Source organism: Venturia canescens, chromosome 6 (genome assembly GCF_019457755.1).
Source record: "Venturia canescens isolate UGA chromosome 6, ASM1945775v1, whole genome shotgun sequence".
Classification (NCBI taxonomy): Eukaryota; Metazoa; Arthropoda; class Insecta; order Hymenoptera; family Ichneumonidae; genus Venturia; species Venturia canescens.
The window spans coordinates 22,513,360-22,537,589 of NC_057426.1; the positions used below are offsets into that span (position 1 = coordinate 22,513,360).

Sequence of the window (24,230 nt, forward strand, 5' to 3'; positions counted from 1 at the left end):
GTGATGTCGTTTTCGAACGTTCATAAGCATGAAAATTGGTGATCACTGATACACTTTTGTGTGAATCGATACAATTTAACAACATTCACTGACATTTCGACCAGCATCGTTTTCCGACGTGCGATTCGAGATCATTACACGTCGGAAAGCGATTCAGAACGAAATGTCAGTGAATGTTGTTAAATTGTATCGATTCACACAAAAGTGTATCAGTGATCACCAATTTTCACGTTTATGAACGTTCGGAAATGACATAACTCGATTGTAACTTATGATCTCGGATCGCACGTCGGAAAGCTGTTCTGTTCGAAATGTGAGTGAATCTTCTTGATTTGTTGCGATTCTCACAAAAGTGTATCGGTGATCACCAATTTTCATGTTTATGAACGTTAGGAAACGACATCACTCGATTGTAAGGTATGATCTCGAATCGCACGTCGGAAAGCTGTTCAGTTCGAAATGTCAGTGAATCTTGTTAATTTTTATCGATTCACACAAAAGTGTATCGGTGATCACCAATTTTCACGTTTATGATGGTTCGGAAACGACATCACTCGATTGTAATGTTTGATCCCGATTTGCACATCGGAAAGCGATTCAGAACGAAATGTCAGTGAATCTTGTTAATTTGTGTCGATTCACACAAAAGTGTATCGGTGATCACCAATTTTCATGATTATGATGGTTCGGAAACGACATCACTCGATTGTAAGGTGTGATCGCCATTCGCACATCGGAAAGCGATTCAGAACGAAACGACAGTGAATCTTGTTAATTTGTGTCGATTCACACAAAAGTGTATCGGTGATCGCCTATTTTCATGTTTATGATGGTTCGGAAACGACATCACTCGATTGTAAGGTGTGATCGCGATTCGCACATCGGAAAGCGATTCAGAACGAAATGTCTGTGAATCTGGTTAATTTGTGTCGATTCACACAAAAGTATATCGGTGATCTCCAATTTTCACGTTTATGAACGTTCGGAAACGACATCGCTCGATTGTAATGTATGAACTCGATTTGCACATCGGAAAGCGATTCAGAACGAAATGTCAGTGAATCTTGTTAATTTGTGTCGATTCACACAAAAGTGTATCGGTGATCACCAATTTTCATGTTTATGAACGTTCGGAAACGGCATCACTCGATTGTAATTTAAGATCTCGAATCGAAATGTCATTGAATATTGTTAATTTGTCATGAATTGAACAAAAATTTTATTGGTGATTACCAATCTTCATGTTTATGAACGTTCGGAAACGTTTTCATCGCTCGATTGTCAGTTCAGATCTCAAATGGCCCTTCGGATTACGATACTAAATGTCTGTAAAATTAGTGATATGTGACGTTTATCGGTGAACGTTTCCAATCTTTCATAAACACGAAAATAGGTAATCAGCGATAATCTTTTGTGTTAATCATTACAAATTAACAATTTTTTCCGACATTTCTATCAGAATCGCAATCCGAAATGCGATTCGAGACCGGAACTGACATTTGAACGATGTCGTTTCTGAACGTTCACAAATATGAAAATTGGTGATCACAAATAAACTTTTGTGAGAATCGTTACAAATTATCAAGATTCACTGACAATTCGAACAGAATCGGTTTCCGATGTGCGAATCGCGATCACACCTTACAATCGAGTGATGTCGTTTCCGAACCATCAAAAACGTGAAAATTTGATGATCACCGATACACTTTTGTGTGAATCGATAAAAATTAACGAGATTCACTGACATTTCGAACTGAACAGCTTTCCGACGTGCGATTCGAGATCATAACTTACAATCGAGTGATGTCGTTTCCGAACGTTCATAAACGTGAAAATTGGAGATCACCGATACAATTTTGTGTGAATCGATACAATTTAACACATTCGAACAGAACAGCTTTTCGACGTGCGATCCGAGATCATATCTTACAATCGAGTGATGTCGTTTCCGAACGTTCATAAACATGAAAATTGGTGATCACCGATACACTTTTGTGTGAATCGACACAAATTAACAAGATTCACTGACATTTCGTTCTGAATCGCTTTCCGATGTGCAAATCGAGATCAAACATTACAATCGAGTGATGTCGTTTCCGAACGTTCATAAACGTGAAAATTGGTGATCACCGATACACTTTTTAGAGAATCGCAACAAATCAAGAAGATTCACTGACATTTCGAACAGAACAGCTTTCCGACGTGCGATCCGAGATCATAACTTACAATCGAGTTATGTCATTTCCGAACGTTCATAAACGTGAAAATTGGTGATCACCGATACACTTTTGTGTGAATCGATACAATTTAACACATTCACTGACATTTCAAACAGAACAGCTTTTCGACGTGCGATCCGAGATCATAACTTACAATCGAGTGATGTCATTTCCGAACGTTCATAAACGTGAAAATTGGTGATCACCGATACACTTTTGTGTGAATCGCTAAAAATTAACAAGATTCACTGACATTTCGAACTGAACAGCTTTCCGACGTGCGATTCGAGATCATACCTTACAATCGAGTGATGACGTTTCCTACCGTTCATAAACATGAAAATTGGTGATCACCGATACACTTTTGTGTGAATCGACACAAATTAACAAGATTCGCTGACATTTCGTTCTGAATCGCTTTCCGATGTGCGAATCGCGATCACACCTTACAATCGAGTGATGTCGTTTCCGAACGTTCATAAACATGACCATTGGTGATCACCGATACACTTTTGTGTGAATCGATAAAAATTAACAAGATTCACTGACATTTCGAACTGAACAGCTTTCCGACGTGCGATTCGAGATCATACCTTACAATCGAGTGATGTCGTTTTCGAACGATCATAAGCATGAAAATTGGTGATCACCGATACACTTTTGTGTGAATCGACACAAATTAAACAGATTCACTGACATTTCGAACTGAACAGCTTTCCGACGTGCGATTCGAGATCATACCTTACAATCGAGTGATGCCGTTTCCGAACGTTCATAAACATGAAAATTGGTGATCACCGATACACTTTTGTGTGAATCGACACAAATTAACAAGATTCACTGACATTTCGTTCTGAATCGCTTTCCGATGTGCAAATCGAGTTCATACATTACAATCGAGTGATGTCGTTTCCTAACGTTCATAAACATGAAAATTGGTGATCACCGATACACTTTTGTGTGAATCGACACAAGTTGACAAGATTCACTGACATTTCGTTCTGAATCGCTTTCCGATGTGCGAATCGAGATCATACATTACAATCGAGTGATGTCGTTTCCGAACGTTCATAAACGTGAAAATTGCAGATCACCGATATACTTTTGTGTGAATCGACACAAATTAACCAGATTCACAGACATTTCGTTCTGAATCGCTTTCCGATGTGCGAATCGCGATCACCACTTACAATCGAGTGATGTCGTTTCCGAACCATCATAAACATGAAAATTGGTGATCACCGATACACTTTTTTGTGAATCGACACAAATTAACAAGATTCACTGACATTCCGTTCTGAATCGCTTTCCGATGTGCAAATCGAGATCAAATATTACAATCGAGTGATGTCGATTCCGAACCATCATAAACGTGAAAATTGGTGATCACAGATACACTTTTGTGTGAATCGATAAAAATTAACAAGATTCACTGACATTTCGAACTGAACAGCTTTCCGATGTGCGATTCGAGATCATACCTTACAATCGAGTGATGTCGTTTCCTAACGTTCATAAACATGAAAATTGGTGATCACCGATACACTTTTGTGTGAATCGACACAAATTGACAAGATTCACTGACATTTCGTTCTGAATCGCTTTCCGATGTGCAAATCGAGATCATACCTTACAATCGAGTAATGTCGTTTCCGAACGTTCATAAACGTGAAAATTGGTGATCACCGATACACTTTTGTGAGAATCGCAACAAATCAAGAAGATTCACTGACATTTCGAACAGAACAGCTTTCCGACGTGCGATCCGAGATCATAACTTACAATCGAGTTATGTCATTTCCGAACGTTCATAAACGTGAAAATTAGTGATTACCGATACACTTTTGTGTGAATCGATACAATTTAACACATTCACTGACATTTCTAACAGAACAGCTTTTCGACGTGCGATCCGAGATCATAACTTACAATCGAGTGATGTCGTTTCCGAACGTTCATAAACATGAAAATTGGTGATCACCGATACACTTTTGTGTGAATCGACACAAATTAACAAGATTCACTGACATTTCGTTCTGAATCGCTTTCCGATGTGCAAATCGAGATCAAACATTACAATCGAGTGATGTCGTTTCCGAACGTTCATAAACGTGAAAATTGGAGATCACCGATATACTTTTGTGTGAATCGAAACAAATTAACCAGATTCACAGACATTTCGTTCTGAATCGCTTTCCGATGTGCGAATCGCGATCACACCTTACAATCGAGTGATGTCGTTTCCGAACGTTCATAAACATGACCATTGGTGATCACCGATACACTTTTGTGTGAATCGATAAAAATTAAACAGATTCACTGACTTTTCGAACTGAACAGCTTTCCGACGTGCGATTCGAGATCATACCTTACAATCGAGTGATGCCGTTTCCGAACGTTCATAAACATGAAAATTGGTGATCACCGATACACTTTTGTGTGAATCGACACAAATTAACAAGATTCACTGACATTTCGTTCTGAATCGCTTTCCGATGTGCAAATCGAGTTCATACATTACAATCGAGTGATGTCGTTTCCTAACGTTCATAAACATGAAAATTGGTGATCACCGATACACTTTTTTGTGTATCGACACAAATTGACAAGATTCACTGACATTTCGTTCTGAATCGCTTTCCGATGTGCGAATCGAGATCATACATTACAATCGAGTGATGTCGTTTCCGAACGTTCATAAACGTGAAAATTGCAGATCACCGATATACTTTTGTGTGAATCGACACAAATTAACCAGATTCACAGACATTTCGTTCTGAATCGCTTTCCGATGTGCGAATCGCGATCACCACTTACAATCGAGTGATGTCGTTTCCGAACCATCATAAACATGAAAATTGGTGATCACCGATACACTTTTTTGTGAATCGACACAAATTAACAAGATTCACTGACATTCCGTTCTGAATCGCTTTCCGATGTGCAAATCGAGATCAAATATTACAATCGAGTGATGTCGATTCCGAACCATCATAAACGTGAAAATTGGTGATCACAGATACACTTTTGTGTGAATCGATAAAAATTAACAAGATTCACTGACATTTCGAACTGAACAGCTTTCCGACGTGCGATTCGAGATCATACCTTACAATCGAGTGATGTCGTTTCCTAACGTTCATAAACATAAAAATTGGTGATCACCGATACACTTTTGTGTGAATCGACACAAATTAACAAGATTCGCTGACATTTCGTTCTGAATCGCTTTCCGATGTGCGAATCGCGATCACACCTTACAATCGAGTGATGTCGTTTCCGAACGTTCATAAACACGAAAATTGGTGATCACTGATACACTTTTGTGTGAATCGATACAATTTAACAACATTCACTGACATTTCGACCAGCATCGTTTTCCGACGTGCGATTCGAGATCATTACACGTCGGAAAGCGATTAAGAACGAAATGTCAGTGAATGTTGTTAAATTGTATCGATTCACACAAAAGTGTATCAGTGATCACCAATTTTCATGTTTATGAACGTTCGGAAACGACATCACTCGATTGTGTATGTTATGATCTCAAATCGCACGTCGGAAAGCTGTTCTGTTCGAATCTGTTAAATTGTATCGATTCACACAAAATTGTATCGGTGATCACCAATTTTCACGTTTATGAACGTTCGGAAATGACATAACTCGATTGTAAGTTATGATCTCGAATCGCACTTCGGAAAGCTGCTCTTTTCGAAATGTCAGTGAATGTCGTTAAATTGTATCGATTCACACAAAAGTGTATCGGTGATCTCCAATTTTTACGTTTATGATGGTTCGTAAACGACATCACTCGATTGTAAGTTATGATCTCGATCCGCACATCGGAAAGCGATTCAGAACGAAATGTCTGTGAATCTTTTTAATTTCTATCGATTCACACAAAAGTGAATCGGTGATCACCAATTTTCATGTTTATGCACGGTCGGAAACGACATGACTCGATTGTAAGTTATGATCTCGGATCGCACGTCGAAAAGCTGTTCTGTTCGAAATGTCAGTGAATGTGTTAAATTCTATCGATTCACACAAAATTGTATCGGTGATCTCCAATTTTCACGTTTATGAACGTTCGGAAACGATATCACTCGATTGTAAGGTATGATCTCGGATCGCACGTCGGAAAGCTGTTCTGTTCGAAATGTCAGTGAATCTTCTTGATTTGTTGCGATTCTCACAAAAGTGTATCGGTGATCACCAAGTTTCACGTTTATGAACGTTCGGAAATGACATCACTCGATTGTAAGGTATGATCTCGATTCGCACATCGGAAAGCGATTCAGAAAGAAATGTCAGTGAATGTCGTTAAATTGTATCGATTCACACAAAAGTGTATCGGTGATCATCAAATTTTCACGTTTTTGATGGTTCGGAAACGACATCACTCGATTGTAAGGTGTGATCGCGATTCGCACATCGGAAACCGATTCTGTTCGAATTGCCAGTGAATCTTGATAATTTGTAACGATTCTCACAAAAGTTTATTTGTGATCACCAATTTTCATATTTTTGAACGTTCAGAAACGACATCGTTCGAATGTCAGTTCCAGTCTCGAATCGCATTTCGGATTGCGATTCTGATAGAAATGTCGGAAAAAATTGTTAATTTGTAACGATTAACACAAAAGATTATCGCTGATTACCTATTTTCGTGTTTATGAAAGATTGGAAACGTTCACCGATAAACGTCACATATCACTAATTTTACAGACATTTAGTATCGCAATCCGAAGGGCCATTTGAGAACTGAACTGACAATCGAGCGATGAAAACGTTTCCGAACGTTCATAAACATAAAGATTGGTGATCACCAATAAAATTTCTGTTCAATTCATGACAAATTAACAATATTCAATGACATTTCGATTCGAGATCATAAATTACAATCGAGTGATGTCGTTTCCGAACGTTCATAAACATGAAAATTGGTGATCACCGATACACTTTTGTGTGAATCGACTCAAATTAACAAGATTCACTGACATTTCGTTCTGAATCGCTTTCCGATGTGCAAATCGAGATCATACATTACAATCGAGTGATGTCGTTTCCGAACGTTCATAAACGTGAAAATTGCAGATCACCGATGTACTTTTGTGTGAATCGACACAAATTAACCAGATTCACTGACATTTCGTTCAGGATCGCTTTCCGATGTGCGAATCGCGATCACACCTTTCAATCGAGTGATGTCGTTTCCGAACGTTCATAAACATGAACATTGGTGATCACCGATACACTTTTGTGTGAATCGATAAAAATTAACAAGATTCACTGACATTTCGAACTGAACAGCTTCCCGACGTGCGATTCGAGATCATACCTTACAATCGAGTGATGCCGTTTCCGAACGTTCATAAACATGAAAATTGGTGATCACCGATACACGTTTGTGTGAATCGACACAAATTAACAAGATTCACTGACATTTCGTTCTGAATCGCTTTCCGATGTGCAAATCGAGATCAAACATTACAATCGAGTGATGTCGTTTCCGAACGTTCATAAACGTGAAAATTGGTGATCACCGATACACTTTTTAGAGAATCGCAACAAATCAAGAAGATTCACTGACATTTCGAACAGAACAGCTTTCCGACGTGCGATCCGAGATCATAACTTACAATCGAGTTATGTCATTTCCGAACGTTCATAAACGTGAAAATTGGTGAACACCGATAGACTTTTGTGTGAATCGCTAAAAATTAACAAGATTCACTGACATTTCGAACTGAACAGCTTTCCGACGTGCGATTCGAGATCATACCTTACAATCGAGTGATGTCGTTTTCGAACGTTCATAAGCATGAAAATTGGTGATCACCGATACACTTTTGTGTGAATCGATACAATTTAACACATTCACTGACATTTCAAACAGAACAGCTTTTCGACGTGCGATCCGAGATCATAACTTACAATCGAGTGATGTCATTTCCGAACGTTCATAAACGTGAAAATTGGTGATCACCGATAGACTTTTGTGTGAATCGCTAAAAATTAACAAGATTCACTGACATTTCGAACTGAACAGCTTTCCGACGTGCGATTCGAGATCATACCTTACAATCGAGTGATGACGTTTCCTACCGTTCATAAACATGAAAATTGGTGATCACCGATACACTTTTGTGTGAATCGACACAAATTAACAAGATTCGCTGACATTTCGTTCTGAATCGCTTTCCGATGTGCGAATCGCGATCACACCTTACAATCGAGTGATGTCGTTTCCGAACGTTCATAAACATGACCATTGGTGATCACCGATACACTTTTGTGTGAATCGATAAAAATTAACAAGATTCACTGACATTTCGAACTGAACAGCTTTCCGACGTGCGATTCGAGATCATACCTTACAATCGAGTGATGTCGTTTTCGAACGTTCATAAGCATGAAAATTGGTGATCACCGATACACTTTTGTGTGAATCGACACAAATTAAACAGATTCGCTGACATTTCGTTCTGAATCGCTTTCCGATGTGCGAATCGCGATCACACCTTACAATCGAGTGATGTCGTTTCCGAACGTTCATAAACATGACCATTGGTGATCACCGATACACTTTTGTGTGAATCGATAAAAATTAACAAGATTCACTGACATTTCGAACTGAACAGCTTTCCGACGTGCGATTCGAGATCATACCTTACAATCGAGTGATGTCGTTTCCGAACGTTCATAAACATGAAAATTGGTGATCACTGATACACTTTTGTGTGAATCGATACAATTTAACAACATTCACTGACATTTCGACCAGCATCGTTTTCCGACGATGCTGTTCGAATGTGTTAAATTGTATCGATTCACACAAAATTGTATCGGTGATCTCCAATTTTCACGTTTATGAACGTTCGGAAACGACATCACTCGATTGTAAGTTATGATCTCGAATCGCACGTCGGAAAGCTGTTCAGTTCGAAATGTCAGTGAATCTCGTTAATTTTTATCGATTCACACAAAAGTGTATCGGTGATCATCAAATTTTCACGTTTTTGATGGTTCGGAAACGACATCACTCGATTGTAAGGTGTGATCGCGATTCGCACATCGGAAACCGATTCTGTTCGAATTGTCAGTGAATCTTGATAATTTGTTACGATTCTCACAAAAGTTTATTTGTGATCACCAATTTTCATATTTGTGAACGTTCAGAAACGACATCGTTCAAATGTCAGTTCCGGTCTCGAATCGCATTTCGGATTGCGATTCTGATAGAAATGTCGGAAAAAATTGTTAATTTGTAACGATTAACACAAAAGATTATCGCTGATTACCTATTTTCGTGTTTATGAAAGATTGGAAACGTTCACCGATAAACGTCAAATATCACTAATTTTACAGACATTTAGTATCGTAATCCGAAGGGCCATTTGAGATCTGAACTGACAATCGAGCGATGAAATCGTTTCCGAACGTTCATAAACATGAAGATTGGTAATCACCAATAAAATTTTTGTTCAATTCATGACAAATTAACAATATTCAATGACATTTCGATTCGAGATCTTAAATTACAATCGAGTGATGCCGTTTCCGAACGTTCATAAACATGAAAATTGGTGATCACCGATACACTTTTCTGTGTGAATCGACACAAATTAACAAGAATCACTGACATTTCGTTCTGAATCGCTTTCCGATGTGCAAATCGAGTTCATACATTACAATCGAGTGATGTCGTTTCCGAACCATCATAAACGTGAAAATTGGTGATCACCGATACACTTTTGTGTGAATCGATAAAAATTAACAAGATTCACTGACATTTCGAACTGAACAGCTTTCCGACGTGCGATTCGAGATCATACCTTACAATCGAGTGATGTCGTTTCCTAACGTTCATAATCATGAAAATTGGTGATCACCGATACACTTTTGTGTGAATCGACACAAATTGACAAGATTCACTGACATTTCGTTCTGAATCGCTTTCCGATGTGCGAATCGAGATCATACATTACAATCGAGTGATGTCGTTTCCGAACGTTCATAAACGTGAAAATTGGAGATCACCGATATACATTTGTGTGAATCGACACAAATTAACCAGATTCACTGACATTTCGTTCTGAATCGCTTTCCGATGTGCGAATCGCGATCACTCCATACAATCGAGTGATGTCGTTTCCGAACCATCAAAAACGTGAAAATTGGTGATCTCCGATACACTTTTGTGTAAATCGATAAAAATTAACAAGATTCACTGACTTTTCGTTCTGAATCGCTTTCCGATGTGCGAATCGAGATCATACATTACAATCGAGTGATGTCATTTCCGAACGTTCATAAACGTGAAACTTGGTGATCACCGATACACTTTTGTGAGAATCGCAACAAATTAACAAGATTCACTGACATTTCGAACTGAACAGCTTTCCGACGTGCGATTCGAGATCATACCTTACAATCGAGTGATGTCGTTTCCTAACGTTCATAATCATGAAAATTGGTGATCACCGATACACTTTTGTGTGAATCGACACAAATTGACAAGATTCACTGACATTTCGTTCTGAATCGCTTTCCGATGTGCGAATCGAGATCATACATTACAATCGAGTGATGTCGTTTCCGAACGTTCATAAACGTGATAATTGCAGATCACCGATATACTTTTGTGTGAATCGACACAAATTAACCAGATTCACAGACATTTAGTTCTGAATCGCTTTCCGATGTGCGAATCGCGATCACACCTTACAATCGAGTGATGTCGTTTCCGAACCATCATAAACATGAAAATTGGTGATCACCGATACACTTTTTTGTGAATCGACACAAATTAACAAGATTCACTGACATTTCGTTCTGAATCGCTTTCCGATGTGCAAATCGAGATCAAATATTACAATCGAGTGATGTCGTTTCCGAACCATCATAAACGTGAAAATTGGTCATCACAGATACACTTTTGTGTGAATCGATAAAAATTAACAAGATTCACTGACATTTCGAACTGAACAGCTTTCCGACGTGCGATTCGAGATCATACCTTACAATCGAGTGATGTCGTTTCCTAACGTTCATAAACATGAAAATTGGTGATCACCGATACACTTTTGTGTGAATCGACACAAATTAACAAGATTCGCTGACATTTCGTTCTGAATCGCTTTCCGATGTGCGAATCGCGATCACACCTTACAATCGAGTGATGTCGTTTCCGAACGTTCATAAACATGAAAATTGGTGATCACTGATACACTTTTGTGTGAATCGATACAATTTAACAACATTCACTGACATTTCGACCAGCATCGTTTTCCGACGTGCGATTCGAGATCATTACACGTCGGAAAGCGATTCAGAACGAAATGTCAGTGAATGTTGTTAAATTGTATCGATTCACACAAAAGTGTATCAGTGATCACCAATTTTCATGTTTATGAACGTTCGGAAACGACATCACTCGATTGTGTATGTTATGATCTCAAATCGCACGTCGGAAAGCTGTTCTGTTCGAATCTGTTAAATTGTATCGATTCACACAAAATTGTATCGGTGATCACCAATTTTCACGTTTATGAACGTTCGGAAATGACATAACTCGATTGTAAGTTATGATCTCGAATCGCACTTCGGAAAGCTGCTCTTTTCGAAATGTCAGTGAATGTCGTTAAATTGTATCGATTCACACAAAAGTGTATCGGTGATCTCCAATTTTTACGTTTATGATGGTTCGTAAACGACATCACTCGATTGTAAGTTATGATCTCGATCCGCACATCGGAAAGCGATTCAGAACGAAATGTCTGTGAATCTTTTTAATTTCTATCGATTCACACAAAAGTGAATCGGTGATCACCAATTTTCATGTTTATGCACGGTCGGAAACGACATGACTCGATTGTAAGTTATGATCTCGGATCGCACGTCGAAAAGCTGTTCTGTTCGAAATGTCAGTGAATGTGTTAAATTCTATCGATTCACACAAAATTGTATCGGTGATCTCCAATTTTCACGTTTATGAACGTTCGGAAACGATATCACTCGATTGTAAGGTATGATCTCGGATCGCACGTCGGAAAGCTGTTCTGTTCGAAATGTCAGTGAATCTTCTTGATTTGTTGCGATTCTCACAAAAGTGTATCGGTGATCACCAAGTTTCACGTTTATGAACGTTCGGAAATGACATCACTCGATTGTAAGGTATGATCTCGATTCGCACATCGGAAAGCGATTCAGAAAGAAATGTCAGTGAATGTCGTTAAATTGTATCGATTCACACAAAAGTGTATCGGTGATCATCAAATTTTCAAGTTTTTGATGGTTCGGAAACGACATCACTCGATTGTAAGGTGTGATCGCGATTCGCACATCGGAAACCGATTCTGTTCGAATTGCCAGTGAATCTTGATAATTTGTAACGATTCTCACAAAAGTTTATTTGTGATCACCAATTTTCATATTTTTGAACGTTCAGAAACGACATCCTTCGAATGTCAGTTCCAGTCTCGAATCGCATTTCGGATTGCGATTCTGATAGAAATGTCGGAAAAAATTGTTAATTTGTAACGATTAACACAAAAGATTATCGCTGATTACCTATTTTCGTGTTTATGAAAGATTGGAAACGTTCACCGATAAACGTCACATATCACTAATTTTACAGACATTTAGTATCGCAATCCGAAGGGCCATTTGAGAACTGAACTGACAATCGAGCGATGAAAACGTTTCCGAACGTTCATAAACATAAAGATTGGTGATCACCAATAAAATTTCTGTTCAATTCATGACAAATTAACAATATTCAATGACATTTCGATTCGAGATCATAAATTACAATCGAGTGATGTCGTTTCCGAACGTTCATAAACATGAAAATTGGTGATCACCGATACACTTTTGTGTGAATCGACTCAAATTAACAAGATTCACTGACATTTCGTTCTGAATCGCTTTCCGATGTGCAAATCGAGATCATACATTACAATCGAGTGATGTCGTTTCCGAACGTTCATAAACATGAAAATTGGTGATCACCGATACACTTTTGTATGAATCGATAGAAATTAACAAGATTCACTGACATTTCGTTCTGAATCGCTTTCTGATGTGCAAATCGAGATCATACCTTACAATCGAGTGATGTCGTTTCCGAACGTTCATAAACGTGAAAATTGGTGATCACTGATACACTTTTGTGTGAATCGATACAATTTAACAACATTCACTGACATTTCGACCAGCATCGTTTTCCGACGTGCGATTCGAGATCATTACACGTCGGAAAGCGATTCAGAACGAAATGTCAGTGAATGTTGTTAAATTGTATCGATTCACACAAAAGTGTATCAGTGATCACCAATTTTCATGTTTATGAACGTTCGGAAACGACATCACTCGATTGTGTATGTTATGATCTCAAATCGCACGTCGGAAAGCTGTTCTGTTCGAATCTGTTAAATTGTATCGATTCACACAAAATTGTATCGGTGATCACCAATTTTCACGTTTATGAACGTTCGGAAATGACATAACTCGATTGTAACTTATGATCTCGGATCGCACGTCGGAAAGCTGTTCTGTTCGAAATGTGAGTGAATCTTCTTGATTTGTTGCGATTCTCACAAAAGTGTATCGGTGATCACCAATTTTCATGTTTATGAACGTTAGGAAACGACATCACTCGATTGTAAGGTATGATCTCGAATCGCACGTCGGAAAGCTGTTCAGTTCGAAATGTCAGTGAATCTTGTTAATTTTTATCGATTCACACAAAAGTGTATCGGTGATCACCAATTTTCACGTTTATGATGGTTCGGAAACGACATCACTCGATTGTAATGTTTGATCCCGATTTGCACATCGGAAAGCGATTCAGAACGAAATGTCAGTGAATCTTGTTAATTTGTGTCGATTCACACAAAAGTGTATCGGTGATCACCAATTTTCATGTTTATGATGGTTCGGAAACGACATCACTCGACTGTAAGGTGTGATCGCGATTCGCACATCGGAAAGCGATTCAGAACGAAACGACAGTGAATCTTGTTAATTTGTGTCGATTCACACAAAAGTGTATCGGTGATCACCTATTTTCATGTTTATGATGGTTCGGAAACGACATCACTCGATTGTAAGGTGTGATCGCGATTCGCACATCGGAAAGCGATTCAGAACGAAATGTCTGTGAATCTGGTTAATTTGTGTCGATTCACACAAAAGTATATCGGTGATCTCCAATTTTCACGTTTATGAACGTTCGGAAACGACATCGCTCGATTGTAATGTATGAACTCGATTTGCACATCGGAAAGCGATTCAGAACGAAATGTCAGTGAATCTTGTTAATTTGTGTCGATTCACACAAAAGTGTATCGGTGATCACCAATTTTCATGTTTATGAACGTTCGGAAACGGCATCACTCGATTGTAATTTAAGATCTCGAATCGAAATGTCATTGAATATTGTTAATTTGTCATGAATTGAACAAAAATTTTATTGGTGATTACCAATCTTCATGTTTATGAACGTTCGGAAACGTTTTCATCGCTCGATTGTCAGTTCAGATCTCAAATGGCCCTTCGGATTACGATACTAAATGTCTGTAAAATTAGTGATATGTGACGTTTATCGGTGAACGTTTCCAATCTTTCATAAACACGAAAATAGGTAATCAGCGATAATCTTTTGTGTTAATCGTTACAAATTAACAATTTTTTCCGACATTTCTATCAGAATCGCAATCCGAAATGCGATTCGAGACCGGAACTGACATTTGAACGATGTCGTTTCTGAACGTTCACAAATATGAAAATTGGTGATCACAAATAAACTTTTGTGAGAATCGTTACAAATTATCAAGATTCACTGACAATTCGAACAGAATCGGTTTCCGATGTGCGAATCGCGATCACACCTTACAATCGAGTGATGTCGTTTCCGAACCATCAAAAACGTGAAAATTTGATGATCACCGATACACTTTTGTGTGAATCGATAAAAATTAACGAGATTCACTGACATTTCGAACTGAACAGCTTTCCGACGTGCGATTCGAGATCATAACTTACAATCGAGTGATGTCGTTTCCGAACGTTCATAAACGTGAAAATTGGAGATCACCGATACAATTTTGTGTGAATCGATACGATTTAACACATTCGAACAGAACAGCTTTTCGACGTGCGATCCGAGATCATATCTTACAATCGAGTGATGTCGTTTCCGAACGTTCATAAACATGAAAATTGGTGATCACCGATACACTTTTGTGTGAATCGACACAAATTAACAAGATTCACTGACATTTCGTTCTGAATCGCTTTCCGATGTGCGAATCGCGATCACCACTTACAATCGAGTGATGTCGTTTCCGAACCATCATAAACATGAAAATTGGTGATCACCGATACACTTTTTTGTGAATCGACACAAATTAACAAGATTCACTGACATTCCGTTCTGAATCGCTTTCCGATGTGCAAATCGAGATCAAATATTACAATCGAGTGATGTCGATTCCGAACCATCATAAACGTGAAAATTGGTGATCACAGATACACTTTTGTGTGAATCGATAAAAATTAACAAGATTCACTGACATTTCGAACTGAACAGCTTTCCGACGTGCGATTCGAGATCATACCTTACAATCGAGTGATGTCGTTTCCTAACGTTCATAAACATGAAAATTGGTGATCACCGATACACTTTTGTGTGAATCGACACAAATTAACCAGATTCACAGACATTTCGTTCTGAATCGCTTTCCGATGTGCGAATCGCGATCACCACTTACAATCGAGTGATGTCGTTTCCGAACCATCATAAACATGAAAATTGGTGATCACCGATACACTTTTTTGTGAATCGACACAAATTAACAAGATTCACTGACATTCCGTTCTGAATCGCTTTCCGATGTGCAAATCGAGATCAAATATTACAATCGAGTGATGTCGATTCCGAACCATCATAAACGTGAAAATTGGTGATCACAGATACACTTTTGTGTGAATCGATAAAAATTAACAAGATTCACTGACATTTCGAACTGAACAGCTTTCCGACGTGCGATTCGAGATCATACCTTACAATCGAGTGATGTCGTTTCCTAACGTTCATAAACATGAAAATTGGTGATCACCGATACACTTTTGTGTGAATCGACACAAATTGACAAGATTCACTGACATTTCGTTCTGAATCGCTTTCCGATGTGCAAATCGAGATCATACCTTACAATCGAGTAATGTCGTTTCCGCACGTTCATAAATGTGAAAATTGGTGATCACCGATACACTTTTGTGAGAATCGCAACAAATCAAGAAGATTCACTGACATTTCGAACAGAACAGCTTTCCGACGTGCGATCCGAGATCATAACTTACAATCGAGTTATGTCATTTCCGAACGTTCATAAACGTGAAAATTAGTGATTACCGATACACTTTTGTGTGAATCGATACAATTTAACACATTCACTGACATTTCTAACAGAACAGCTTTTCGACGTGCGATCCGAGATCATAACTTACAATCGAGTGATGTCGTTTCCGAACGTTCATAAACATGAAAATTGGTGATCACCGATACACTTTTGTGTGAATCGACACAAATTAACAAGATTCACTGACATTTCGTTCTGAATCGCTTTCCGATGTGCAAATCGAGATCAAACATTACAATCGAGTGATGTCGTTTCCGAACGTTCATAAACGTGAAAATTGGAGATCACCGATATACTTTTGTGTGAATCGAAACAAATTAACCAGATTCACAGACATTTCGTTCTGAATCGCTTTCCGATGTGCGAATCGCGATCACACCTTACAATCGAGTGATGTCGTTTCCGAACGTTCATAAACATGACCATTGGTGATCACCGATACACTTTTGTGTGAATCGATAAAAATTAAACAGATTCACTGACTTTTCGAACTGAACAGCTTTCCGACGTGCGATTCGAGATCATACCTTACAATCGAGTGATGCCGTTTCCGAACGTTCATAAACATGAAAATTGGTGATCACCGATACACTTTTGTGTGAATCGACACAAATTAACAAGATTCACTGACATTTCGTTCTGAATCGCTTTCCGATGTGCAAATCGAGTTCATACAATACAATCGAGTGATGTCGTTTCCTAACGTTCATAAACATGAAAATTGGTGATCACCGATACACTTTTTTGTGAATCGACACAAATTGACAAGATTCACTGACATTTCGTTCTGAATCGCTTTCCGATGTGCAAATCGAGATCATACATTACAATCGAGTGATGTCGTTTCCGAACGTTCATAAACATGAAAATTGGTGATCACTGATACACTTTTGTGTGAATCGATACAATTTAACAACATTCACTGACATTTCGACCAGCATCGTTTTCCGACGTGCGATTCGAGATCATTACACGTCGGAAAGCGATTCAGAACGAAATGTCAGTGAATGTTGTTAAATTGTATCGATTCACACAAAAGTGTATCAGTGATCACCAATTTTCATGTTTATGAACGTTCGGAAACGACATCACTCGATTGTGTATGTTATGATCTCAAATCGCACGTCGGAAAGCTGTTCTGTTCGAATCTGTTAAATTGTATCGATTCACACAAAATTGTATCGGTGATCACCAATTTTCACGTTTATGAACGTTCGGAAATGACATAACTCGATTGTAAGTTATGATCTCGAATCGCACTTCGGAAAGCTGCTCTTTTCGAAATGTCAGTGAATGTCGTTAAATTGTATCGATTCACACAAAAGTGTATCGGTGATCTCCAATTTTTACGTTTATGATGGTTCGTAAACGACATCACTCGATTGTAAGTTATGATCTCGATCCGCACATCGGAAAGCGATTCAGAACGAAATGTCTGTGAATCTTTTTAATTTCTATCGATTCACACAAAAGTGAATCAGTGATCACCAATTTTCATGTTTATGCACGGTCGGAAACGACATGACTCGATTGTAAGTTATGATCTCGGATCGCACGTCGAAAAGCTGTTCTGTTCGAAATGTCAGTGAATGTGTTAAATTCTATCGATTCACACAAAATTGTATCGGTGATCTCCAATTTTCACGTTTATGAACGTTCGGAAACGATATCACTCGATTGTAAGGTATGATCTCGGATCGCACGTCGGAAAGCTGTTCTGTTCGAAATGTCAGTGAATCTTCTTGATTTGTTGCGATTCTCACAAAAGTGTATCGGTGATCACCAAGTTTCACGTTTATGAACGTTCGGAAATGACATCACTCGATTGTAAGGTATGATCTCGATTCGCACATCGGAAAGCGATTCAGAAAGAAATGTCAGTGAATGTCGTTAAATTGTATCGATTCACACAAAAGTGTATCGGTGATCATCAAATTTTCACGTTTTTGATGGTTCGGAAACGACATCACTCGATTGTAAGGTGTGATCGCGATTCGCACATCGGAAACCGATTCTGTTCGAATTGCCAGTGAATCTTGATAATTTGTAACGATTCTCACAAAAGTTTATTTGTGATCACCAATTTTCATATTTTTGAACGTTCAGAAACGACATCGTTCGCATGTCAGTTCCAGTCTCGAATCGCATTTCGGATTGCGATTCTGATAGAAATGTCGGAAAAAATTGATAATTTGTAACGATTAACACAAAAGATTATCGCTGATTACCTATTTTCGTGTTTATGAAAGATTGGAAACGTTCACCGATAAACGTCACATATCACTAATTTTACAGACATTTAGTATCGCAATCCGAAGGGCCATTTGAGAACTGAACTGACAATCGAGCGATGAAAACGTTTCCGAACGTTCATAAACATAAAGATTGGTGATCACCAATAAAATTTCTGTTCAATTCATGACAAATTAACAATATTCAATGACATTTCGATTCGAGATCATAAATTACAATCGAGTGATGTCGTTTCCGAACGTTCATAAACATGAAAATTGGTGATCACCGATACACTTTTGTGTGAATCGACTCAAATTAACAAGATTCCATTCGACGAATTTTCCATTCGATGAAAAGTATTCGACGAATTGTCATTCGACGAATTGTATTCGATGAATGTTCCGCAAATCGTAAGGTATGATCTCGATTTGCACATCAGAAAGCGATTCAGAACGAAATGTCAGTGAATCTTGTTAATTTCTATCGATTCATACAAAAGTGTATCGGTGATCACCAATTTTCATGTTTATGAACGTTCGGAAACGACATCACTCGATTGTAATGTATGATCTCGATTTGCACATCGGAAAGCGATTCAGAACGAAATGTCAGTGAATCGATTTGCGGAACATTCATCGAATACAATTCGTCGAATGACAATTCGTCGAATACTTTTCATCGAATGGAAAATTCGTCGAATGGAAAATTCGTCGAATGGAAAATTCGTCGAATGGAATATTCGTCGAATGGAAAATTCGTCGAAAGGAAAATTCATCGAATGGACAATTCATCGAATGGAAAATTCATGGACTGGAAAATTAATTGAATGCAAAATTGATCGATTAAAGGAGTATTAAAAAGTTCATCACAGGATAATCAAAATGTCTGGAATAAGTTTGAAAATATCGTCGTACTATTGGTTCAATAAATATTTTTAAGACTGCTAGACGAAGCTGTTCCGAGGTTCGGTCATTTTTTAAGAATAATAAAAGTTTCGCATTAGACTCTGATGAAAAACCTGAAAAAGGAAAGTGACGATTATTACTTTAAAATTTTGATAGTCATTCTGGCGGGGCTCCGCCCCCCGAACCCCCCGCTGGGGGCTCCGCCCCCCGCCCCCCACGGGGGGCTTCGCCCCCTGCGACCCCCATCGCCCGCATTCAAACCCTTTCCGTGTTATTAGCACAAAAACATGGGATCGGTGTAAGTGTTTCATGGTTCGATTTCGTTTTTTTTCGACGAGTACAATCTTTGGTTACAAAACGTTCCCGCCCCAAAACGTTCTTGCCTAAACGTACTGCTAGCACGTTGAAACCCCACAGTGCATCTCTATAGAGCACACCCCTACCGTACCGTATCCGTATCCGTATCCCCTAAATCGTAGTGTCTGCATTTGTTTGGATCAAGTGATATTTTCATTTGTATTTCAGTCTATTTAATTATCATACATTTTTCATATGATGAACTTTTAGTTCAACGAGTTTTCCTATCGAAGATTTTCCATTCCACGATTTAAATTCGGTCAATCGTATATGTCGAATAGTTCTTCGATGAATAGTATTGGTTAATTGTCCTCAAACGCATCACTGATATTGTAAGCTACAGTTATGTAAATCACTTAAAACGAATAATTTGCAAAATGTTTTGATCCTTTCAACAAAACCACAATATCAATTTTTTTCCATTTTGCCAAGACCGCATATAATTAATCCACGGTTATTCCGGATGCCAAAGAACGTGATCGTTCCCGAATACGCATGCCAAATGCTTAAGTTCGGGCGACTTTTGCATCTGAATATCGATTTAGAGACTTAAAGCACATCTACCTTAGTACATTACCGCTACTCTATTATAAAACAACAATTTATTCTCATACAATTTTTTCAGGAAGGAGTAGTTACTCATACTAGAATTGAAGAGCTAGAGGTTCATCGCTGCACATTTTCTACAGTACTATATGGAAAGCAGACTACTCTATGCAGAGATTGTGTTTCCTACACTCTAGAAAAGTTGAATGCATAAGGAAAACAAGCGTGTGCAATAGTGCGGCAATTCACGACTTTTGGCATCGAGTGCCCATTTATATATGACGGTGGCTATCTTAAAGTAGTTCAAGGGATTCTGTCAAAAATAATAAAATGCCGCTTGAGTTCATAAAGAGTGAAAAGGATAAAGATAGACTATTGTTAAATGGTTTTCTGTATCATCGTGATAAAAAACATGAAACAAACGGAAACATTTATTGGCGATGCATTGACTATGGAGAAAAGCATTGTCGTGGACGAGTCATCACCAACGCTGACAATGTTGTTAAAGAGGGTGTCCACAATCACGGCGGTAATGCAGCTTTTGTGATGAAAGAAAAAATCGTCCAGTCCCTCAAAGATCGCGCAAAATCGACAACGGAAAGTAATCACGAGATTGTTTCCCGTGCTGCTTCGGAAATTCCCGACAGCGTTGTGGTGGAAATGCCTTCGACTAGTTCACTAAAAAAAATGTTACGGAACAATCGTTCCAATGAAAATCATCTCCCAAACCCGCCAAGTCGCGAAAGTTTGATACTACCTCCTCAATATAGAGAAACTGAAAAAAAAGAAAATTTCCTGATTTGGGATAAAGGAGCCGTCGAAGATCGAATAATTATTTTCGGAACAGAAGAAAATCTGGACTTGTTGGCCACAGCTGAACATTGGTTTGCCGATGGTACTTTTGATGCGTGTCCTACATTGTTCTCACAATTATACACAATCCACGCAAGAATCGAAGACCGCATCATTCCATTGATTTTCGTACTGCTGTCTGGGAAATCAACATCATTTTATTGTGAGATGCTGCGAGCTATAAAAAATGCCAAGCCCAATTTGGAACCATCAACGATCCTTATTGATATGGAACTAGCTGCTGCTCGAGCATTCAAAGACGTTTTTCCAGATATTACAGTTAGATTCTGTAATTTCCATTTCAACCAAGCATTGTACAGAAAAATATCAGCTCATAATATGAAGATTCGCTATGACACTGACGAAGAGTTTGCACAAAAAATAAAACATTTTGCTGCGCTGGCTTTTGTTCCTGCTGACGATGTGGAAAATTTGTTCGACCGGCTTGTTGAAGAGGTGTTTCCTAATCCAGATGTTGATCTGGATAATTTCATTTTTTCGTTTGAAGAACAGTATATCGGTCGCATCGATCGCAGAGGAAACCGTAGATCCGGAAAGATAGCGATCAAATATTGGAACCAGTATGATGCCTGTGAGGCGGATCTTCCACGGACAAATAATAATATTGAGGGATGGCATCGAGGATTCAATGAAATTGTTAAAAGAAAAAATCCTTCCATATGGCATCTGATCGGAAGTTTGAAAATTGAACAATCAAAAAACGAGATGGTTGTTTCTCAAATTCGGAATGCCATATCAGGAGCTCCGGTTTCTAAAAAATATAAAAACCACAACGAAAAGCTGTTGAAAATTGTGGAAAAATATAACCAACCATTATTTAGAGACAAGTTGAAATATTTGAGAGCCATCGCCAATCACTTGTCATTCTAAATTTGACAATCTAGCAGAACGACGGAAATTTCATACTGGATGTCATATTTTTTTGGATTTATCTAATTAAAAATACCGAAGAAAAATATAATTTTTTCAATTTCAAGTATGATCATAACGAGTAATAATTAATATAACGAGTATAATTTACAATCCAAATAACGGGAAAAAGTCCAAATAAATATCCCAATCTATATTTTATCGACAACTCGATCAAGAAAATACATTACCCAACAAAGACAAAACAGAAGAATAAAAAAAGAATTGAAAAAGACAAACTAAAGTATTTTGTTCACAAACTCATCGAAAAAGATATTTCGTTCATTTGATATAAATTATAGTTTCACGATATTACAGAATTCAAATAAAGTTCTAACAAAGTTAACGAAGAACTCAAAAAAACCAGAAAAAAAAAAAATTTTCAAAATCACACGATCTAAGAAACAAGAAATATTGAAAAAAAAAATTTGTTTAATTTAAAAAAAATTTTTTAAATTAAAAAAAAAAGAAAAAAAAATGAAAAAAAAATTAAAAAAAATAAAAAAAAAATTAAAAAAATAAAAAAAAATAAAGAAAAAATAAAAAAAAAAGAAAAAAAAATAAAAAAAATAAAAAAAAAATAAATGGAGCCAGAAACCACCACGTCCACGTCGTTGGCTCTGGGTAGTTCTAAGAGTGGTACATTGAGTGAGCAGTCTGAAAAAAATTATGAATTAAAAAAAAAATTATTTTTCCGCTAAGATATAGTCATTTTCGTTATCGCTCGACAAATTTTCCATTTGATGACTTTTGCATTCGGTGAATTGTCCATTCGACGAATTTTCCATTCGATGAGTTTTCCATTCGACAAATTTTCCATTCGACGAATTTTCCATTCGACGAATTTTTCATTCGACGAATTTTCCATTCGACGAATTTTCCATTCGACGAATTTTCCATTCAACGAATTTTCCATTCGACGAATTTTCCATTCGATGAATTGTCCATTCGACGAATTTTCCATTCGATGAATTTTCCATTCGATGAATAGTATTCGACGAATTGTCATTCGATGAAAAGTATTCGGTGAATTGTCCGCGAACGCACTCGATTGTAATGTATGATCTCGATTCGCACATCGGAAAGCGATTCAGAACGAAATGTCAGTGAATCTTGTCAATTTGTGTCGATTCACACAAAAGTGTATCGGTGATCACCAATTTTCATGTTTATGAACGTTAGGAAACGACATCACTCGATTGTAAGGTATGATCTCGAATCGCACGTCGGAAAGCTGTTCAGTTCGAAATGTCAGTGAATCTTGTTAATTTTTATCGATTCACACAAAAGTGTATCTGTGATCACCAATTTTCACGTTTATGATGGTTCGGAAACGACATCACTCGATTGTAATATTTGATCTCGATTTGCACATCGGAAAGCGATTCAGAACGAAATGTCAGTGAATCTTGTTAATTTGTGTCGATTCACACAAAAGTGTATCGGTGATCACCAATTTTCATGTTTATGATGGTTCGGAAACGACATCACTCGATTGTAAGGTGTGATCGCGATTCGCACATCGGAAAGCGATTCAGAACGAAATGTCAGTGAATCTTGTTAATTTGTGTCGATTCACACAAAAGTGTATCGGTGATCACCAATTTTCATGTTTATGATGGTTCGGAAACGACATCACTCGATTGTAATATTTGATCTCGATTTGCACATCGGAAAGCGATTCAGAACGAAATGTCAGTGAATCTTGTCAATTTGTGTCGATTCACACAAAAGTGTATCGGTGATCACCAATTTTC

General features: G+C 37.8%; 1 protein-coding gene across 1 annotated transcript; it reads left to right on the forward strand.

Annotated features, from left to right (window-relative positions):
- The first annotated feature begins 21,021 nt into the window (after positions 1-21,021).
- On the forward strand, positions 21,022-22,105 carry LOC122412694 (uncharacterized). Its single transcript, XM_043422431.1, has 2 exons — positions 21,022-21,822; positions 22,052-22,105. The coding sequence occupies exons 1-2, from the start codon at positions 21,022-21,024 to the stop codon at positions 22,103-22,105; spliced, it is 855 nt and encodes a 284-aa protein (XP_043278366.1).
- The last annotated feature ends 2,125 nt before the right edge of the window (positions 22,106-24,230 follow it).